Source organism: Scomber scombrus, chromosome 9 (genome assembly GCF_963691925.1).
Source record: "Scomber scombrus chromosome 9, fScoSco1.1, whole genome shotgun sequence".
In the NCBI taxonomy this organism is placed as follows: domain Eukaryota; kingdom Metazoa; phylum Chordata; class Actinopteri; order Scombriformes; family Scombridae; genus Scomber; species Scomber scombrus.
Window position 1 is genome coordinate 20697145 of NC_084978.1, and position 14935 is coordinate 20712079.

The following is a 14935-nucleotide window of genomic DNA, read 5'->3' on the forward strand; positions in this document are numbered from 1 at the left end:
GTAATCTCCCCTGTTCAAGATCATAAACTGAGAGTTTCAAGAATCTTCAATGTGATTAGAGGTTATTTTCCCAACCTGATGGTGGTGATGGTCGTGACTGTCTCTGTATCCTCAGGGCTGCAAAACAGAGGACATTCCAGCATTATAATAAGTCTGGCAGTGCAGGCGAAGAAGTGGCTGTGTTAAAGCAAAAATAACACGTCCAGAGGAAGTTGATTATTCTTCGACACAGCCATGAGGATGTTTCAACTTTCAAATTTATCTCGCCTTCAATTAAATGGTTGACAGCCACTGAATTTTAAAGGTGCCACAATCAAATGCGGCAACAAATGGCAAAAGGGGAAAAAAAGTGTTTTAATATGCATTTACTTCTCCTCCTCCTCCTCCTCCTCCTCCTCCTCCTCCTCCTCCACCTCCACCTCCTCCTCCTCCTCCTCCTCCTCGTCTGCATCGGAAGTGATAGTATAGGTAGTGGGTAATGTCCACCTGTCCCATGGGGAGTCATTTTCAGTAGACCTTGTGTACAACATAAACAATGACATGACACTATAGCATGGGAGGGTAACAAATTGACACTGTGTACATTGTAAAAGGCAGCAGGGGGATCTGTTTACTGCACTTGTGAGAGAAAGTTGTAACAAATATATATCTGACCTATTTTCATCAGCACCAGTGCACAATGTCTTCTGGCTCAATGAGTACAGTGTTCATGCTGCAAAAGCCTCGTTACTTCACCGTAGTGAAAGGGAAGGAGGTTATGGGGATAAAAGGAGCAGATATGCACCCGAAGCTTTTAATAAAAACATGACTTACTTTCTCTCAAACTTGACCAGCGTCTGTTGATCTTCAGCTTGGCCTGCTGGCTCTGCCTTTTGGCTGAGAGAGCACATACATTGAAAGGCTTTTAGCACTTAATAGACATGGATGGATGCATACAGATGAATGAAACATAGTGGACAGCATTGTGCGCAAGAGTAAGAGTAAATCGAAGTGTGTCATCACCTCTCTTTTGTGTTCGTAGTCTGAGCCGGGCTGGTTTCCCAAGAGCCGAAGCGAAAGAAGAGAAAGAGAGATGATGCAGAAGTTGTGACAGATCAAGCATATCGGACAACGGAAATGTGCACTGTTTGAAAAAAATGATTTTTTTGTAGATCCGCACTCATCCTTTCTTCTCCATCTCTCACTCATACATTCTAACACAGTTATGTGCCAGACTCAGTTTAATACCTTGTGGTGTCAGTGTCGATGGGGATGATGTCATCTGCAAGGGACTCCAATGCATCACTGCTCATGCTGTCAAACACAAGCACAAACAAAATGAAAATCTACATCATTGTCACACTCCATACAGACAATTTTACTTAGGTGATGAAATGAAGATGAATTGCTGACAGTTTTGATATCTGAATAATTGTGTTGGTCATTTATCAGTCAAAGTGGCAAACATTTACTGGTTCCAACTTTTCTTTGTTATATCATTATTACTTGAGTACTTTTATTTGTTGAAGAAAATAAGCAATATGAATATGTCTCTCAAATTTCTATGGGAAGTCAAAATGAGCATATTTCTAAAGTTTGTTTAATGTTATATCCAGACGAATCAAAAATTACCAACAAATTAGTCGATGATTTTAAAAATTGTTAGCTACAGTTTTATTTCATTTAACTATCAGCTCATAGACATAAGACATGAGAAGAAAGATTTGAATAAGTGCAACTAAGTTACTTGGTATATGGACTTGGATCATCGTTCTTGATGGAAGTGGGTGACTTTCTGAAGAAATAAAAAATAAAATCAACATTAGCATGCTATCAATAAGCCCAGTAACCACAGGGCTGATGTGTCTGGTATGACAGCTGCTGATTAGGAATAATAATTATTGCAATAACCTACAAAGCAAAACAGTTGCAGCAACTATGATATTCTATAGTAACATGATAGTATCAGTGGTACAAACAGAGGTTGCAATACAGAATAGTGGAATTTGCATTATCATTCTCATACCTGTTGATGGAAACATCTACGAGGGGCTGGAGCAGGTCAGAGGAGCTGTAATAGAGAAAAGTGTCTCATAATCAGAAACTGCTGCATTATGCATGCCGAGATGCTATCTGGCTGGCTGGAAAACAGTCACAGCTCCAAACCAATATGATTACCTGTTAGGGGATGTGGTCCCTATCGGATATGGATCAAACGGATCAGCCGAGCTGAAAAACAATTTCATACTGATTTCACTCTCAATTGTCAGCATGGCCCATCTTGTGTTGGAGGAATTCTGATCACATTGACTCATAATGGAAAGATTAAATGCAGTTTGAATGGTAAACAGAAAGACAGAGGGACCCAGGGCCCAAACTTAATCAAAATCAGAATCTGGAATTATTTATAGACTATTCTACTGCTGAATAGCAACATCAGTACATTTCAGTTTTTCTTCACCTAAAATGAACTCTGATTTCAGTCAATAACAATCATACTAAACAAGTCATTAATATCATCAAGTCCATGATGCTCAGATATTTTACCAACAAGACAATGGTGGCAAGATAGAAAGGTATGGAGGCCATGAATGGCATGATGGGATGAGAAAAGAGGGCAAGTAAAGGTTAGTGTAGTCCCTCTCATACACTATTTACAATGCCAGTCGATTACAAAAGCTTGAAATCCCCTGAACTATTTAACGAGTCTGACAACCAGCTGAATATAGTACAGAATAGACTTTTTCTGCTTGTGTTTTCATACCTTTTGTCAGTAATGATCACAGTTTTGGTGGGTACAGTAACTGTCTCTGTGGGGCTGGAGGGCAGAGAGACACAGTGTAGTTTCAGGCAGGGTTATTATAAATCATTACAAGGCATATCTGAATAGAATACATTTCTTAGCAGGAACAGCTCTGCATAGATAGATAATTGTTTAAGAGTAGCCTGTCATCTTGGTCTACCTTTGTGTTTCCTTGGATGTCTCATCTGTCTGCTTCTCCTCCTCTTGCTGCGTGCTGAGGCTGCCGGAGACAAAACAAAGACGCAATACTAATCATTACAGAACATTCTCTTCCATTTCCAGTGGCACGCAGATAAGACGCAGCTCTCTGTTTCAAAGTATTACTCAGTCGCTTCAGGAATCTGTGACTTTGTTTCTATCTAACACAGAGCAGGGGTTAAAATAGAATGCCGAAAGTAAGGAGCACAGATTTACGGATCAAACTTGAGGCGGATGGGGTTTATTAAAAATCTTACACCTCAGGGAGCCTGAGCTTGGATATTTGCCCCCTTCATCTGTAGTGATAAGAATTAATGGTGCAGATGGAAGGATGGGGAGGAGAGGCCATCACAAGTCTGTCTCTTTCTCACCTGCATGTCTCTGTGTTAATTACAATGACATCATCCAGGATGCAACTAGTCTTTGCTTGGTCTAACTCATTAGAGACATCAAACACAAAAGTCAAATACAGAGCAGTGTTTGTGTGTGAGCTTCCCTTGAAATTGTGTATCCAACTCCAGCAAAGGTAAGTTAAGGTAATGCTTCAGCTTGCCACTGATGAGGGAGCTATTGATTTTTCACTGATGAAAGGATAATTCTTCGCCTATCTCTGTATTTGGGGCTTGACTGGGAAAGAGCTCTTCCGGTACCTGTCTAGTTCACCAAACAGATCCTGACTCCAGCGTCCTGGGCTGGGAGGAACCGGCTCTGCTGACGTCTCTGGACTGCGGAGGCGGAAAGAAGAGAGGAAGGGGAAGTGGAGAAGGTGATGAACAAAGGGGGATTTAGGATTTAGAGATTTCAGGGCAAGAAAAGGGCAGTTGAGGTATGAAAGAGAGAGGGGGGGGGGGGGGGGGGGGATTATTAGAAGTCCAACAGTGCCACCTTGTGGCTAATATTTAAAGAAGCGGGGATCACCTAATTGCAAAATCAGTAGGAAATGTATTTTTAACCAACCCATCATTGAGAGCCAGGAGATCATCTGTTATTGGTTCACAATTGCTCAGCTCCGGAGTTGGCTCCTGCTCAACACTGCAGACAGTAAGGGGGAAAATACACATCAGTGCACCTGCTTTGGCACATACACACACATCTCTATTAATCACCACATTTTTAATAAAGTTTAATTTGGGACATCCTCTTGTGTGAAGTAGTTTTAGGGACCTGGAATTGAGATGTGTATTACTTTATGATTACTTTGAAGAGAACACAGTGGCAGTTAGCCATTATCTGTTTTCTTGCCAACCCTGTTATGACATGAATGAGGAAGTTGTTGGTTTTGTACCCGTCCTCTGTGTGACTGTCCGCTGAGCCTCCCTCTTCCTCTGCCAGCACTGGCTCATCATTCTTAGAGCTGGAGAGGAAAGAAAAACGTTCATTATTGCATGGCGTATTAGGGCTGGGAGCTCTAACACATTAGTGCCATGGTAATTTTATTTTTTTCACTCTGGTTTCTGCTGCTTTCATCTGTTTAAGCCAATACCTGTTTGGACTTGTGTCGAAAGAAATCAGGGTGTCGGACAAGGCGGTGAGCGTGTCAACAGTGGACCTGTGAAAAAAGATTGAGAGTAAACACATGGCATTCCAGGGCAGCTTCCAATTTCATACGTAAAGAGAACGAGGGCAAACATACCATAAGAATACACACATACCAAACAAACAAGCACCTGAAAGGGAATTTAAAGGCTCCCCAAATGTATTTTCTCCATCAGCTTTTTACTTCACTGATTGTTCCTACGTGAACAAAACCTTCTGCCACAGCTAAATCACTTTTAATGATCTTACATTAGATATTTCTGTATTTCCTATTTCTTTCTCTGTGAAGTGGGCAAGGCACAAGTGGGAGAAAATGGTCACATACTTCCATGCACCAATCAGGATACACCAACATTTGAATCAAACCACATGTGGGTTGTTGTCACTGTCAATAAGATCTGACCAAAACACATTCATAACACAGTCCTGATGAAGCAGTTTAACAGAGTTTTAAAAGTTAATTTAATTTGATATGTGCTTATTTTGTCATGAATAACAATGTTTTAGAAAAATACTGAAGATTCAAAGCCATGTTTTCGGGGCATGTAAGGGCAGTACCTCAGTAAATGTACTTCAGTTTCTTTCCACTGCTGATACTATGTTACAGTAGGTGGCAGCACTGATTTTGATTAGTGTTAATCTGACCTTGGTTTTGGAGAAGGTTCTGGCGTTGGCTCTGTTGTCACTGTGTCCTCTTTTAAATCAGAAGATACTGGAGCAGGGGATGCTGGAGGAGGGGATACTGGAGCAGGGTTTTTTGGAGCTGCAGTTGCTGGAGGAGGGGATGCTGGAGCAGGGGATGCTAGAGTAGGTGATACTTGGATTGGTGACGCTGGGGTGAGTTTAACCAGAGGAATGCTAGAAACCTTTGAATTATCAGGTTCTGCATCCGGACTGACTGCTTCAATGAGTTTGAGTTCAGGGAGGGGAGTGGCCACCTTGATGCACCCTGGTTTCATGCCTTCAAATGGGTCTTTTTCTGTATCAGACACTGGTGTGGGGTCCTCTTTCACAGGCTTTGGGACGGCAGCATCAAAGACATCGACAGCTGTCTTAACACCGGTGTCGACTCTGTAAACCACACAGATAATGAAATAATGCACCTGAGAGTTATCTTCAACAGTGAGCAAAGCTTTGAACAAAACACAAAGAAATGGGTATAATCGTGTTATTGCCAACTTAGGAACATTTCCAAAGATCAGAACAATGTTATCTTATAGCAGAGAGAATGATTTATGCTTTTATTTCCCCATTTTCTGGACTATTGTAACATGCTATTTAGCGCCTCAATTTCAAACTGTGAAGAACTCTGCAGAAAAACTTCTGATGAAGACTAAACGCAGTTTAGGCCTCCTTGCACTGGTTACCAATTTATTTTGTCCTGATTTAAAGTGTATTTCAATAGTCTTACTTATTTTGCCTTTTATTTGTAAAATCTGTAATACTGTTTTTTAACTGTTTGCTTGTATTTTGCTCTTTCTATATTTGGGATTGTTTCTGTCTATAAAAAAGCACTTTATGTTCCTGGCTTGAAAAGTGCTATATAAATAAATAAGAATTATTATTAGAAGAAAATTGAAGGAATAGAAACCACTTGTTGCACTGAGATGACATAGCAAGGGACTTACAGTTTCCTTGGTTTGGGCGCAGCCGCAGAGGCAGCGGATGTGACAGGGACGACAGGGGACAGGGGCGGAGTGATGACAGGTGATGGACTTGCAACACTCTCATCATCATCAGTAATCTCCACCCTACACATTTGTAGTCAAGCACATTTGCACACACACACACACACACACACACACACACACACACACACACACACACACACACACACACACACACACACACACACACACACACACACACACACACACACACACACACACAGATGAATGTAGGTGTAGATTTGGGTGTGTTCACACACATAAAAGTAGACACACACAGAGACATTTGATCACACACTTGGATTCACAGAGTGTGTCAGAGATATTAGAGGGACCCATTTACCTTTTAGCCACAAATGATGGACTGCCATTGACCGAAGAAGTGTCAGCTGGGTTTTCTTTAGACCTGTGGTTTTTCAACACATAAATACCTCCATAAATCCTGACCATTTGTACTCACTGGACAATTTTTGAATGTGTAAAGGTATATATATGTAAGAAACAGACTGAGTTTAAGATAAGCATTAGCATAGTGACATAAGGCATACATACTCATATATCTTAGCAGCAGAAAGCACATAAGACCGTTGCCTCGGAGCAGATTTCTTGAGAACACTGTTGGCTGTCTGTGTCCTGCAAAATGAATGAAAATGAAATGTTAATGTAATCTCTTTTCTGAGCATGTGAGATCAAATTTGAAGGCAATGAAGAAAGTTGTGTCTTACCGTCTCTCCTTCTCCTCATGGCTAACTGAGCCATCCTGGTTCTCTGAGGTGGGCCTTACGGTGTGGGGGGCTCTGAGGAGCAGAAGCACAAACATAAACCTCATGAAAATACAGTCTCAGTCAGTCGCTAACAGTTCACTGTGAATCTGATTTGTGCTGCTTGCTCACATTTTCTTGTAGCTCTCTGACGCCTTTTTGTTGAATTGTGTTGTTCCACTGCAAACACAAAAAAACAGCTTATATTAACGTGGGAACCGGAGAGGTCAATCAGTGCATCTCTTGCCATACTAATAACTCATTAGCTCCTACCTAAAGCCATTAGATGTTGAGGATGAGGCAGGCGTGTCTAGTTTAGTGAAGACACCTCTGGAAGAAAAACAAAATGTGAGTGCATTTTTTTTTTTAAATCTTTATGTCTGACTATATATTCTAAAGTTTTCCAAGTGTTTGTTTCTGTAATAATAATAAAAAGTCCTGCTTGCTCTTGCACTGTCAGTAAACACTGAATCAAAATTACATAGTATTTGAATCTAGATTTAGGTTTCTATGAGACAAATTTTACTCTTACCTGATCAGGAATCCTGTTGGCGCTCTAAGTTTGGAAAAAGACATTCGATATCAGAACAATCAGGTTTTGAAGAGATTTCAGAGTAGATAAGTATGATATAAGAAACCAGTGTTTACTTTTCGGTGTCAGACTTGACGGGTGACGGAGTGGATTTTACTGGTGAGGACACTGGACTTGTCTCAATAGGAGCCCCGTCCACACGGCCAGCTCTCACTTCTGCCATCCTATATGGATGCATGAGATCATGGTTTTGTCTATTTAGTTAACTGAGTAATGGGATAATATAGACAGCTCTCTATTTTTTAATGTGTGGAAACCACACATACTGGGGTGCTCTTACCATGGCTTCTCTTCCACGCTCACATTTTTGGGTTCACTGCGGTTCTGCATCCAGCTGGCGTCCCCCTTCAGCTTGGTCCGTACTTTGGTGGTACGGAACACAGCAGCTCTGTCCCCCTCTGAGACACAAACACATGCATGTCACACACCCACGCACACCATCTGAGATATTATAAACAATGTAGGCTCCATCTTATTGACATCGTAATCACCATCTGCTTGATAGCATGCATGATATTCAGTCCCCTTTGGGCCCACATGCACCACTTAATCAATTGCTTGTATTTCATATCAAAGTCAGGGCAATGACAGATGAGCAGAATTTACAGAGTCATCAGCCTGGCGCAAAGATACACCCTCTGATGCCCTCTGCCCCTATTGGAGGAAACAGGTCATCTCACATTCAGATCAGATCAGTCAGCCAGCTCACCGTTTGACATGGTTGTTCTAAAGGTTTCTCTCGCCTTTGTTATGTTTTCGTCACAGGCCACCTGAAAAATGTACATGAATCACATTCAGGTCACACAGGTCATGTCAAAAGAAACTGTGGAGGTTTAAATGCAAATTGCTATTTATTATAGATTAGTCATTCTCACGCTACGTTCCCTCCCAAGGAAAATGTGCTCTGTAAAACATTCCTCAGTCTCATCCTTTAGACATGTAGATGATCCTGTCCTTCCACTTTCCAAAAAATACTGCTATTGCATAAATATGAATGGACACACACAGACATATTGTATGTATGTAGTTCTGTGACTGGATATAAAATATACTCCCATAGAATGATTTACATGATGAGGCAAAAATTGCTTCCTTTTGCAGACATCCAATTCAGCTGGAATTTCAGTTATTTACGGTCAAAAATGAATTGTTCAGAGGCAAAACCCACTTCACCAGGGGAACTTAAGAAGTAAAAATACAATGAAATACTGATGAGTGTTCACTTATCGGACTAAGATTAGATGCAGACTGAAGCTTCTGCAAAATTGTGACTTACTGCCAAATTCATATTTCAAATATATCTTGTTAAACTCCTGAGGCCTTGAATCCACTCCCTCTAAAGCATGTTGCCACGATATCTCTTAAGGATGAATATTAGTGACAGAACAAATACACCGAGGGCTCCAAAACCATATTTATCCTAGGTTTAACACATCGGTCCACACAAGATAAATGATTAATGAAGAGCAATTGCATTTAAGGCAAGCAGGGTGCAAGATAGATAAACTCGACTGACAAGCGATCATGACAGCGAAACAGCCAGAAAACGGGAGGGCAAACACAGACAATCACCAGTTAACACTTTCAACAAACAGTTTACGTAGCATGATTGATCACTTTTACATTACTGGAGCCATAAAAATTGAAAGTATCCACAGTATTTGCTAAACCACATAGTAATAGAGCCTTCTAGTCAGAGCACCTACCTGCTTTTACTTTATATCCAGCAAATGTATATCCAGTTCAGTCAAGAGTTTGTGACAGTGTGTCCCACTGAGTGTGACTGGTGGAAATGGAAAGTCTTTTCTGTCTGACAGGTGTCTCAATCGCCGAGCTGGTGAACAGGTACGGGCGTGAGCACCAACAAGCCTAGCAAGTCATGAAGGGTGGATGCGGGGTGGAGCAGTATGTGTTTGTCTATCAGTGTGTGTATGTGCGTGTGTTTGTGTGCATAATGGAGGTTGCTAAGAACCTTTTTTTTTGTTTACTATATTTGTGCTTTGTTCATGGGAGTGAGCAAGCACATACCTGCCACACAGTTGGCTGCCAGTCAGTGCTGAGGCAGAGTGTGGCAAAGGGAAGCGGACATCGACAGGGAGAACAGCATGGCATACATAAATGAGGTGACTCGTAGCAACGTCTCCTGTGGGAACACTCCTCTTGTGCTCAGTGGGTAGGAAAAGCCAGGAAGGACACATCATTAAAATGAGATCAGGAGCAACACACATAACTTGAACTGAAATAACCAACAGTGACAAATCAATGCAAATAATACGAAAGCCAAGTTTGAATTTGAAACACATTGAATTCAAATGTTATATTTGAAAAAAATAGTTTTGTTTTGTACAGAGGGAAAAAAAAAAACATTGACAATATATGTTTAGGCTTGGAGACCAAACTTATATTATGTATTGTTTTATCATTTTGTAGTACATAATGCAGATGGGACAGCAGATGGAAGCCTATGATAAACAAAGTGTAAAGTTAGTAACTGTGTCTGTGAACACTGGAGAGGAACAAAACAAAAATGACAAGTCTATGCGTGTCTTGCTTTGTCTAACAATGTCTTCAACAAATTGCAACAAGAAGCACTTTCTGAGTAATTGGCCACAGTATGCACTTTTTCAAAACATAACATGTCTACCATTGTTTCTGTACAAAAAGAAGAATCTCACACATGCTGTGCATATATTTTCAAAGCCTTTTTAAATCAGAAAAGGGTGTGAATAGATTTCGCAACATGTCACAAAGAAAAGGTGGAAGAGGAAATTAGCAAGTCTGAGAGCCAAAGTTTCACTCTGCTGAGCACACTGGCGAGTGTAAATGCTCAAGTCTATTATCTACCTTGATCCCTCTCCCTCTTTCCCCTGAACAAGAAACCAGTCAGACGACCTTGCCCGCTGGCTCTGACTCTAGCAGTGAATCATTAGGGTGCTGCTGGTGCAGAATTAAAAAGAGAATGCAAAGTATCTGAACTTAACCCCCACCTTGATGTCACCACACCAAGACAAGGAATGACAAAAATGCTTCACCTAGAAAAGACAAAATTCTAAAGCAGTTTAACATTTAATATGAATACTGTGAAAATAAGGCACACTGATAGCTTCAAATTCTTTTGTTTCCTGACCTTGTGAAATTATGACAAATCATCATAGTGACAGAAAGAAAAATGTAATGTGGAAGTATATGGATTGTGGCTCAGGGATTTTTAATCACCTATCCCATTGTTATAATAGATGACAGTCACATAATAGTATTCCAGTCACTAGTACACACGTCACCCTGATGATATGCAGTATCTAATACTGGGGTTACGATATTGAAGCGTCATAAGCCCTGGCACACAGTCAGCCTTCTAATTCATTCTGAAAGTGTTGGATGTGGTTAAGGTGGGGGCTCTATGCAGTTCAGTTACGTTCCCCTACACAACGCAAACAGAGCATTGTCATGTTTTTAAGAGGCACAAGTTTGGAAGCCCACTGATGTTGTAGAATTAGCTGGGCAGGTTGGTCCACATACTTTTGGCCATATAATGTAAATGTATGACTTTAAACAATAATTTTCATCCCAGTTATTTCAGGAGAATCATTATTTAATGGATTGTATTGAAGCATTTTGACAAAAATAGCAGCCTCTCAAAGTGTGTACAGCACAGGAGTGAAACACATGAGAATGAAGCAATAACCTCTATCAGTCTCAGTCTCTGTGGTTTTCACAGTGTAAGAGCAAATATATTTAAGTTGGCATAAAGCAAGATCTCACTGCAGTGTCTGTTGACTGAAAACAAAACCATCTGCTGCCCTCTGCTGGTAAAAATGGTACATTAATATTGAAAGGCACACTTTGAGGTTTGAATAAAGGTATATCGTCTGTTTTGAATTGTCCATTCAGTGCATCTGTTCCAACGCCCACACCCTTCAGTGTCTAAACAGTCTTCACCTCCATGCATCAAGCTCCTTGTCTAAGATGAGGGTAGCTCTGCACAGTGCGTGCTATCCCCTCCTTCAGACTGACTACTGGTTTATAACCCATGTCCTCTTTAGCACGGTCACAGCTGTAATAGTGGTGTGTTCCAGCCAGAGCTACTCTCATCGGAGTAAAGGTGGGTTTGAAGGACACTAGAGGGCGCAGAATCAGGGCCAGCAGCCAGAGGAGCAGAGCTAGTCCATAGACAAGAGTGTAGGGGAGGTGGTAACGTGGAGCAGCATATCCCAGGCCTACCAACACCTCAGACATGAAGTCCCAAAACCGAATTGGCTCATCATTGGTGATGTGGTAGGGCTGAAAGACAGACAGAGGTAATTTAATCTTCCAGAGCCAGTACAGATACCTTCCAACACAAAACAATCAGTAAAGGCATTCACAAATTAAAAGAAGAATGTATGTATGTGACTTGCAAACAGGATTTAATTTGACATAAGGCAGCTGTTCCATGAGGTTGGCTCTGCTTTAGATTTTATTCTCACTCACTTTTCCACATATGGGGGAGTCTGGTGCCAAGCGTTCAGCAGCCAGGATGTGTCCATGAACTACATTTTCCACAAAGGTGAAATCCACCAGATTGGTCCCGTCACTGAAGAAAACAAAGAAAGAATGAAATTGCAGTACAGCAGTCTGTGGGACACTACCTCGCTACTATTGACAACTTGTACAAGTTGCAGGTAAGTTGTGGGACAATGAGTAAGTGTGTTCAAGAGAGGGAAGAGTGAGTAAGTACTGTAGGTGTATCAGTAAGGTTTATAGATATCAGAATTTCAGACTCCAGCCATTTCAGCACCTTTTGGGTTATTAATGCATTTCATCTCAAACTTTTAAGTTTACACCCAGTGCATGTTTTATCAAGCTGTCTATGAATGCAGCCATACAAAGTCAAAATGCGGCCATACATAGGCCATCAGGTTCAGGAAAGCAGTGAAAAAATGCTGATCACTCAGTTTGCAATCCATTTCTTACACAAGGACTGAATCATGTTTTCTAGAAACATAACCTCCATAAAAAAGAATCATCAATGCTTGTATCTTTTTCAAACTGAGTATTACTGATTAGCAACAACTATTTATTTTAGCAAATGAATTTAGTTGGAATGGCATCATTTATAGTGGAGGGCGGCATCAATGCAGTGAATGAACTGTCACACCCATTTGAACTCACCCGATGATGAACTTCATCTTGCCCCTGCGAGCCGTATCCACCAGGATAGGGACCAGCTGTGGGTCCCGAGGTCCAAAGATGCCATGAGGACGAATGGCAACCGTGAGGAAACCCTTCTGCTTGTCACATGCCTCGAGGACCAACTGACGCACAAAGACGTGATAAAACATTTGCAGCATTCAACACGGAAACTCATCTAATAAATAAATCAAATAGTTTTGTTCTGAGGCAAGAGAGCGACCACTAGGCCACTTTAGTGAAACCAGCAAGCTAAAATTGAAAATACCATTCTCCTACCTTCTCTTGCAGAATTTTGGTCTCTGTGTAATAATCAATGGGCTTCTTGGCATATGGTAAGTCCTCTCTCCCATTCTTAATGTCTGTTCCCTCAAACACCACACTGGCACTGCTTGTCAGGACCAGTTTCTGAGAAACACAAACAGTTAAAACACCTAACATTGTTGAACAGTAAATTATAGGCATACTGTAAACAACCCCAAAAAATGGCCAGCCTCTCATCCCCATGGCCTCACCTGTACTCCAGTTTCAATGCAGGCCTGAATAACAGTGCGTGTGCCCTGAATGTTGACCCTCTCAAACAGCCCACGGTCATCGCTGGCAGGGGCTGGGGAGGCACAGTGGAAGACCAGGGATACATCCTTCAGAGCTGGGAGAAGAGCCTGAAGCAGAGCGACACCTTAGAGCTATTCAGCAACATATCTCTCATCAAAAGACTAATTGTTCCAGGATAAAGCTAGAGTAGTTTGGAAGTCTTTTGGAGGAAAGTGTTCATTAACAAATTGCAAAAATAAAGAGCTCTGAACCATTTAACTTGCATAAAACAATTAAACGTTTCATTTTCAAAGCTGTATTATTGATTAGACCCCCAAAAAACGAGAACCTATCTTAAATAATACTAATAAAATAATAATTAAAAAAATAATTAATACTAATTAAAAATGGATTTGAAAGTTCAGCTGACTCTAATGAGGATTCAGCAGTCCAAGTTGTAAATTTGTTTATTGTAAAATTCCTTCCTTGTGTATTCCCAATGTTCCCAGACAGTGTTCAAGCTGTGACTGAACTTAGGAGTGACTTTAGATTTTGTCCCACATCTTTACTTACATTGGACCAGTGCTAAGAAGGGAAGCAGAAAGGGGCCCTCAATGATGGGAGAAAAAATGTTTCTCTTGATGTTGATGATTATGGTCACGGTCTTAAACCCAGAATATCCAACACAAAATATGTGAGTTAAATGTAAATTAAAATGAGTTACAAGGTTTCCACTGACAGCAGGGTTATGCAATCAGAATAAAATAAAAGTTGTTTGCGGGACATGAGCTTCAGGCCCGCTGGGGATAGAGCTACTAATGCAGCCTTGGGCCTGATAATTAATTATTAAAGGTGTTTGGCCCTCATGCAGGTCTAAGCTTCAGACAGTGATGTTTTTGGTTTTTTGACAGCCAATAAAACTCAGGCTGTAGGTACCTGTTTGTCGCAGAGGTCTCCCTGGTGGAAGCTGACTCCAGGCAGCTCGTAGCTCTGACGAATGTCAAACACAGAAACAGAGTAACCTCGATCCAGCAGCTTCTCCACCAAGTGTCTGCCCAGGAAACCGGATCCTCCGATGACTGCACACCGTTTATTACTCTGTGCCACATGCAGAAAGTGATTATTAACAGTTTCAAGGCAAAAAGAAAGCACTAGCATCATGACAATTTAACTTACCGGTCGAATGCGCGTGGCCATAATAAGTCAGTGACCAACAGGTGAGCTAGGTATCAGGACTTGGCGGCAATGTGGTAAAAATGTAGAAGGTAGAATAGTGGATGAAAAATGTCCCCTATTATCTAATACGAGGGACACAGACAAAACACGACTATTGCACGCGATACGACTACCTGTAACCTGCAGTCAGCTTGTCCAACTGTAGCGCGCACAAGCCATAAACTGACTGCATGAGCTGAGTGAGGACTGCTCTCTGATTGGCTGAGCCGGCACCCAGCACAGAGGTGACGTTCACGGACAACCAATGGTATGCAGAATACGTAAAAGAACGCCACAATTTAGACCAATCAAGGGTCAGAAATCGACTCATGCCGCCTTTTTGCTCAAAGACCACGCCCCCCTACCACCACACACACACACACACACACACACGCTGTCAGCAGCATCCAGAGGCACACACCGAGGGGTCAATGTTGTAACTCAAATATTAGTATTTGATATAGTTTGAATACTTGCATGT

General features: G+C 41.3%; 3 protein-coding genes and 1 long non-coding RNA gene across 4 annotated transcripts; all 4 read right to left on the reverse strand.

Annotated features, from left to right (window-relative positions):
* Positions 1–62: 62 nt before the first annotated feature.
* Positions 63–5405, reverse strand: LOC133985620 (cell surface glycoprotein 1-like). Its single transcript, XM_062425277.1, has 15 exons — positions 5348–5405; positions 5162–5243; positions 4464–4529; positions 4266–4334; positions 3938–4012; positions 3631–3705; positions 2943–3002; positions 2744–2797; positions 2158–2208; positions 2006–2050; positions 1727–1774; positions 1228–1293; positions 1003–1032; positions 814–876; positions 63–117 (listed from the first exon to the last, which is right to left on the reverse strand). Exons 1-15 carry the CDS (start codon positions 5403–5405, stop codon positions 63–65), a joined length of 897 nt encoding a protein of 298 aa, XP_062281261.1.
* A 1328-nt stretch (positions 5406–6733) lies between these two features.
* On the reverse strand, positions 6734–7492 carry LOC133986430 (uncharacterized). The gene is made up of 5 exons (XR_009925500.1): positions 7477–7492; positions 7218–7274; positions 7077–7124; positions 6909–6980; positions 6734–6816 (listed from the first exon to the last, which is right to left on the reverse strand). It is a non-coding gene; the product is annotated as an uncharacterized LOC133986430 (long non-coding RNA).
* Positions 7493–7588: 96 nt separating this feature from the next.
* On the reverse strand, positions 7589–9318 carry znf185 (zinc finger protein 185 with LIM domain). Its single transcript, XM_062425278.1, has 4 exons — positions 9243–9318; positions 8246–8306; positions 7817–7934; positions 7589–7700 (listed from the first exon to the last, which is right to left on the reverse strand). Exons 2-4 carry the CDS (start codon positions 8253–8255, stop codon positions 7589–7591), a joined length of 240 nt encoding a protein of 79 aa, XP_062281262.1. The 5' UTR covers positions 8256–8306; positions 9243–9318.
* Positions 9319–9833: 515 nt separating this feature from the next.
* On the reverse strand, positions 9834–14601 carry nsdhl (NAD(P) dependent steroid dehydrogenase-like). The gene is made up of 7 exons (XM_062426247.1): positions 14416–14601; positions 14176–14337; positions 13221–13367; positions 12985–13113; positions 12688–12830; positions 12007–12109; positions 9834–11817 (listed from the first exon to the last, which is right to left on the reverse strand). Exons 1-7 carry the CDS (start codon positions 14434–14436, stop codon positions 11485–11487), a joined length of 1038 nt encoding a protein of 345 aa, XP_062282231.1. The 5' UTR covers positions 14437–14601; the 3' UTR covers positions 9834–11484.
* Positions 14602–14935: the final 334 nt, after the last annotated feature.

Coding starts and splice junctions, on each gene's coding strand:
- znf185 (XM_062425278.1), bottom strand. Junction 7,701..7,816: donor AGCGTGGAAGAGAAGCCATG/GTAAGAGCACCC, acceptor GCATCCATATAG/GATGGCAGAAGTGAGAGCTG.
- nsdhl (XM_062426247.1), bottom strand. CDS start 14,436: ATGGCCACGCGCATTCGACCG. Junction 13,368..14,175: donor GAGACCTCTGCGACAAACAG/GTACCTACAGCC, acceptor GCTCTGCTTCAG/GCTCTTCTCCCAGCTCTGAA. Junction 13,114..13,220: donor GCATTGAAACTGGAGTACAG/GTGAGGCCATGG, acceptor TGTGTTTCTCAG/AAACTGGTCCTGACAAGCAG.
- LOC133985620 (XM_062425277.1), bottom strand. CDS start 5,405: ATGCAGAACCTGATAATTCAAAGGTTTCTAGCATTCCTCTGGTTAAAC. Junction 4,013..4,265: donor GACAGTCACACAGAGGACGG/GTACAAAACCAA, acceptor TACTGTCTGCAG/TGTTGAGCAGGAGCCAACTC. Junction 3,706..3,937: donor CTCCTGGCTCTCAATGATGG/GTTGGTTAAAAA, acceptor CCGCCTCCGCAG/TCCAGAGACGTCAGCAGAGC.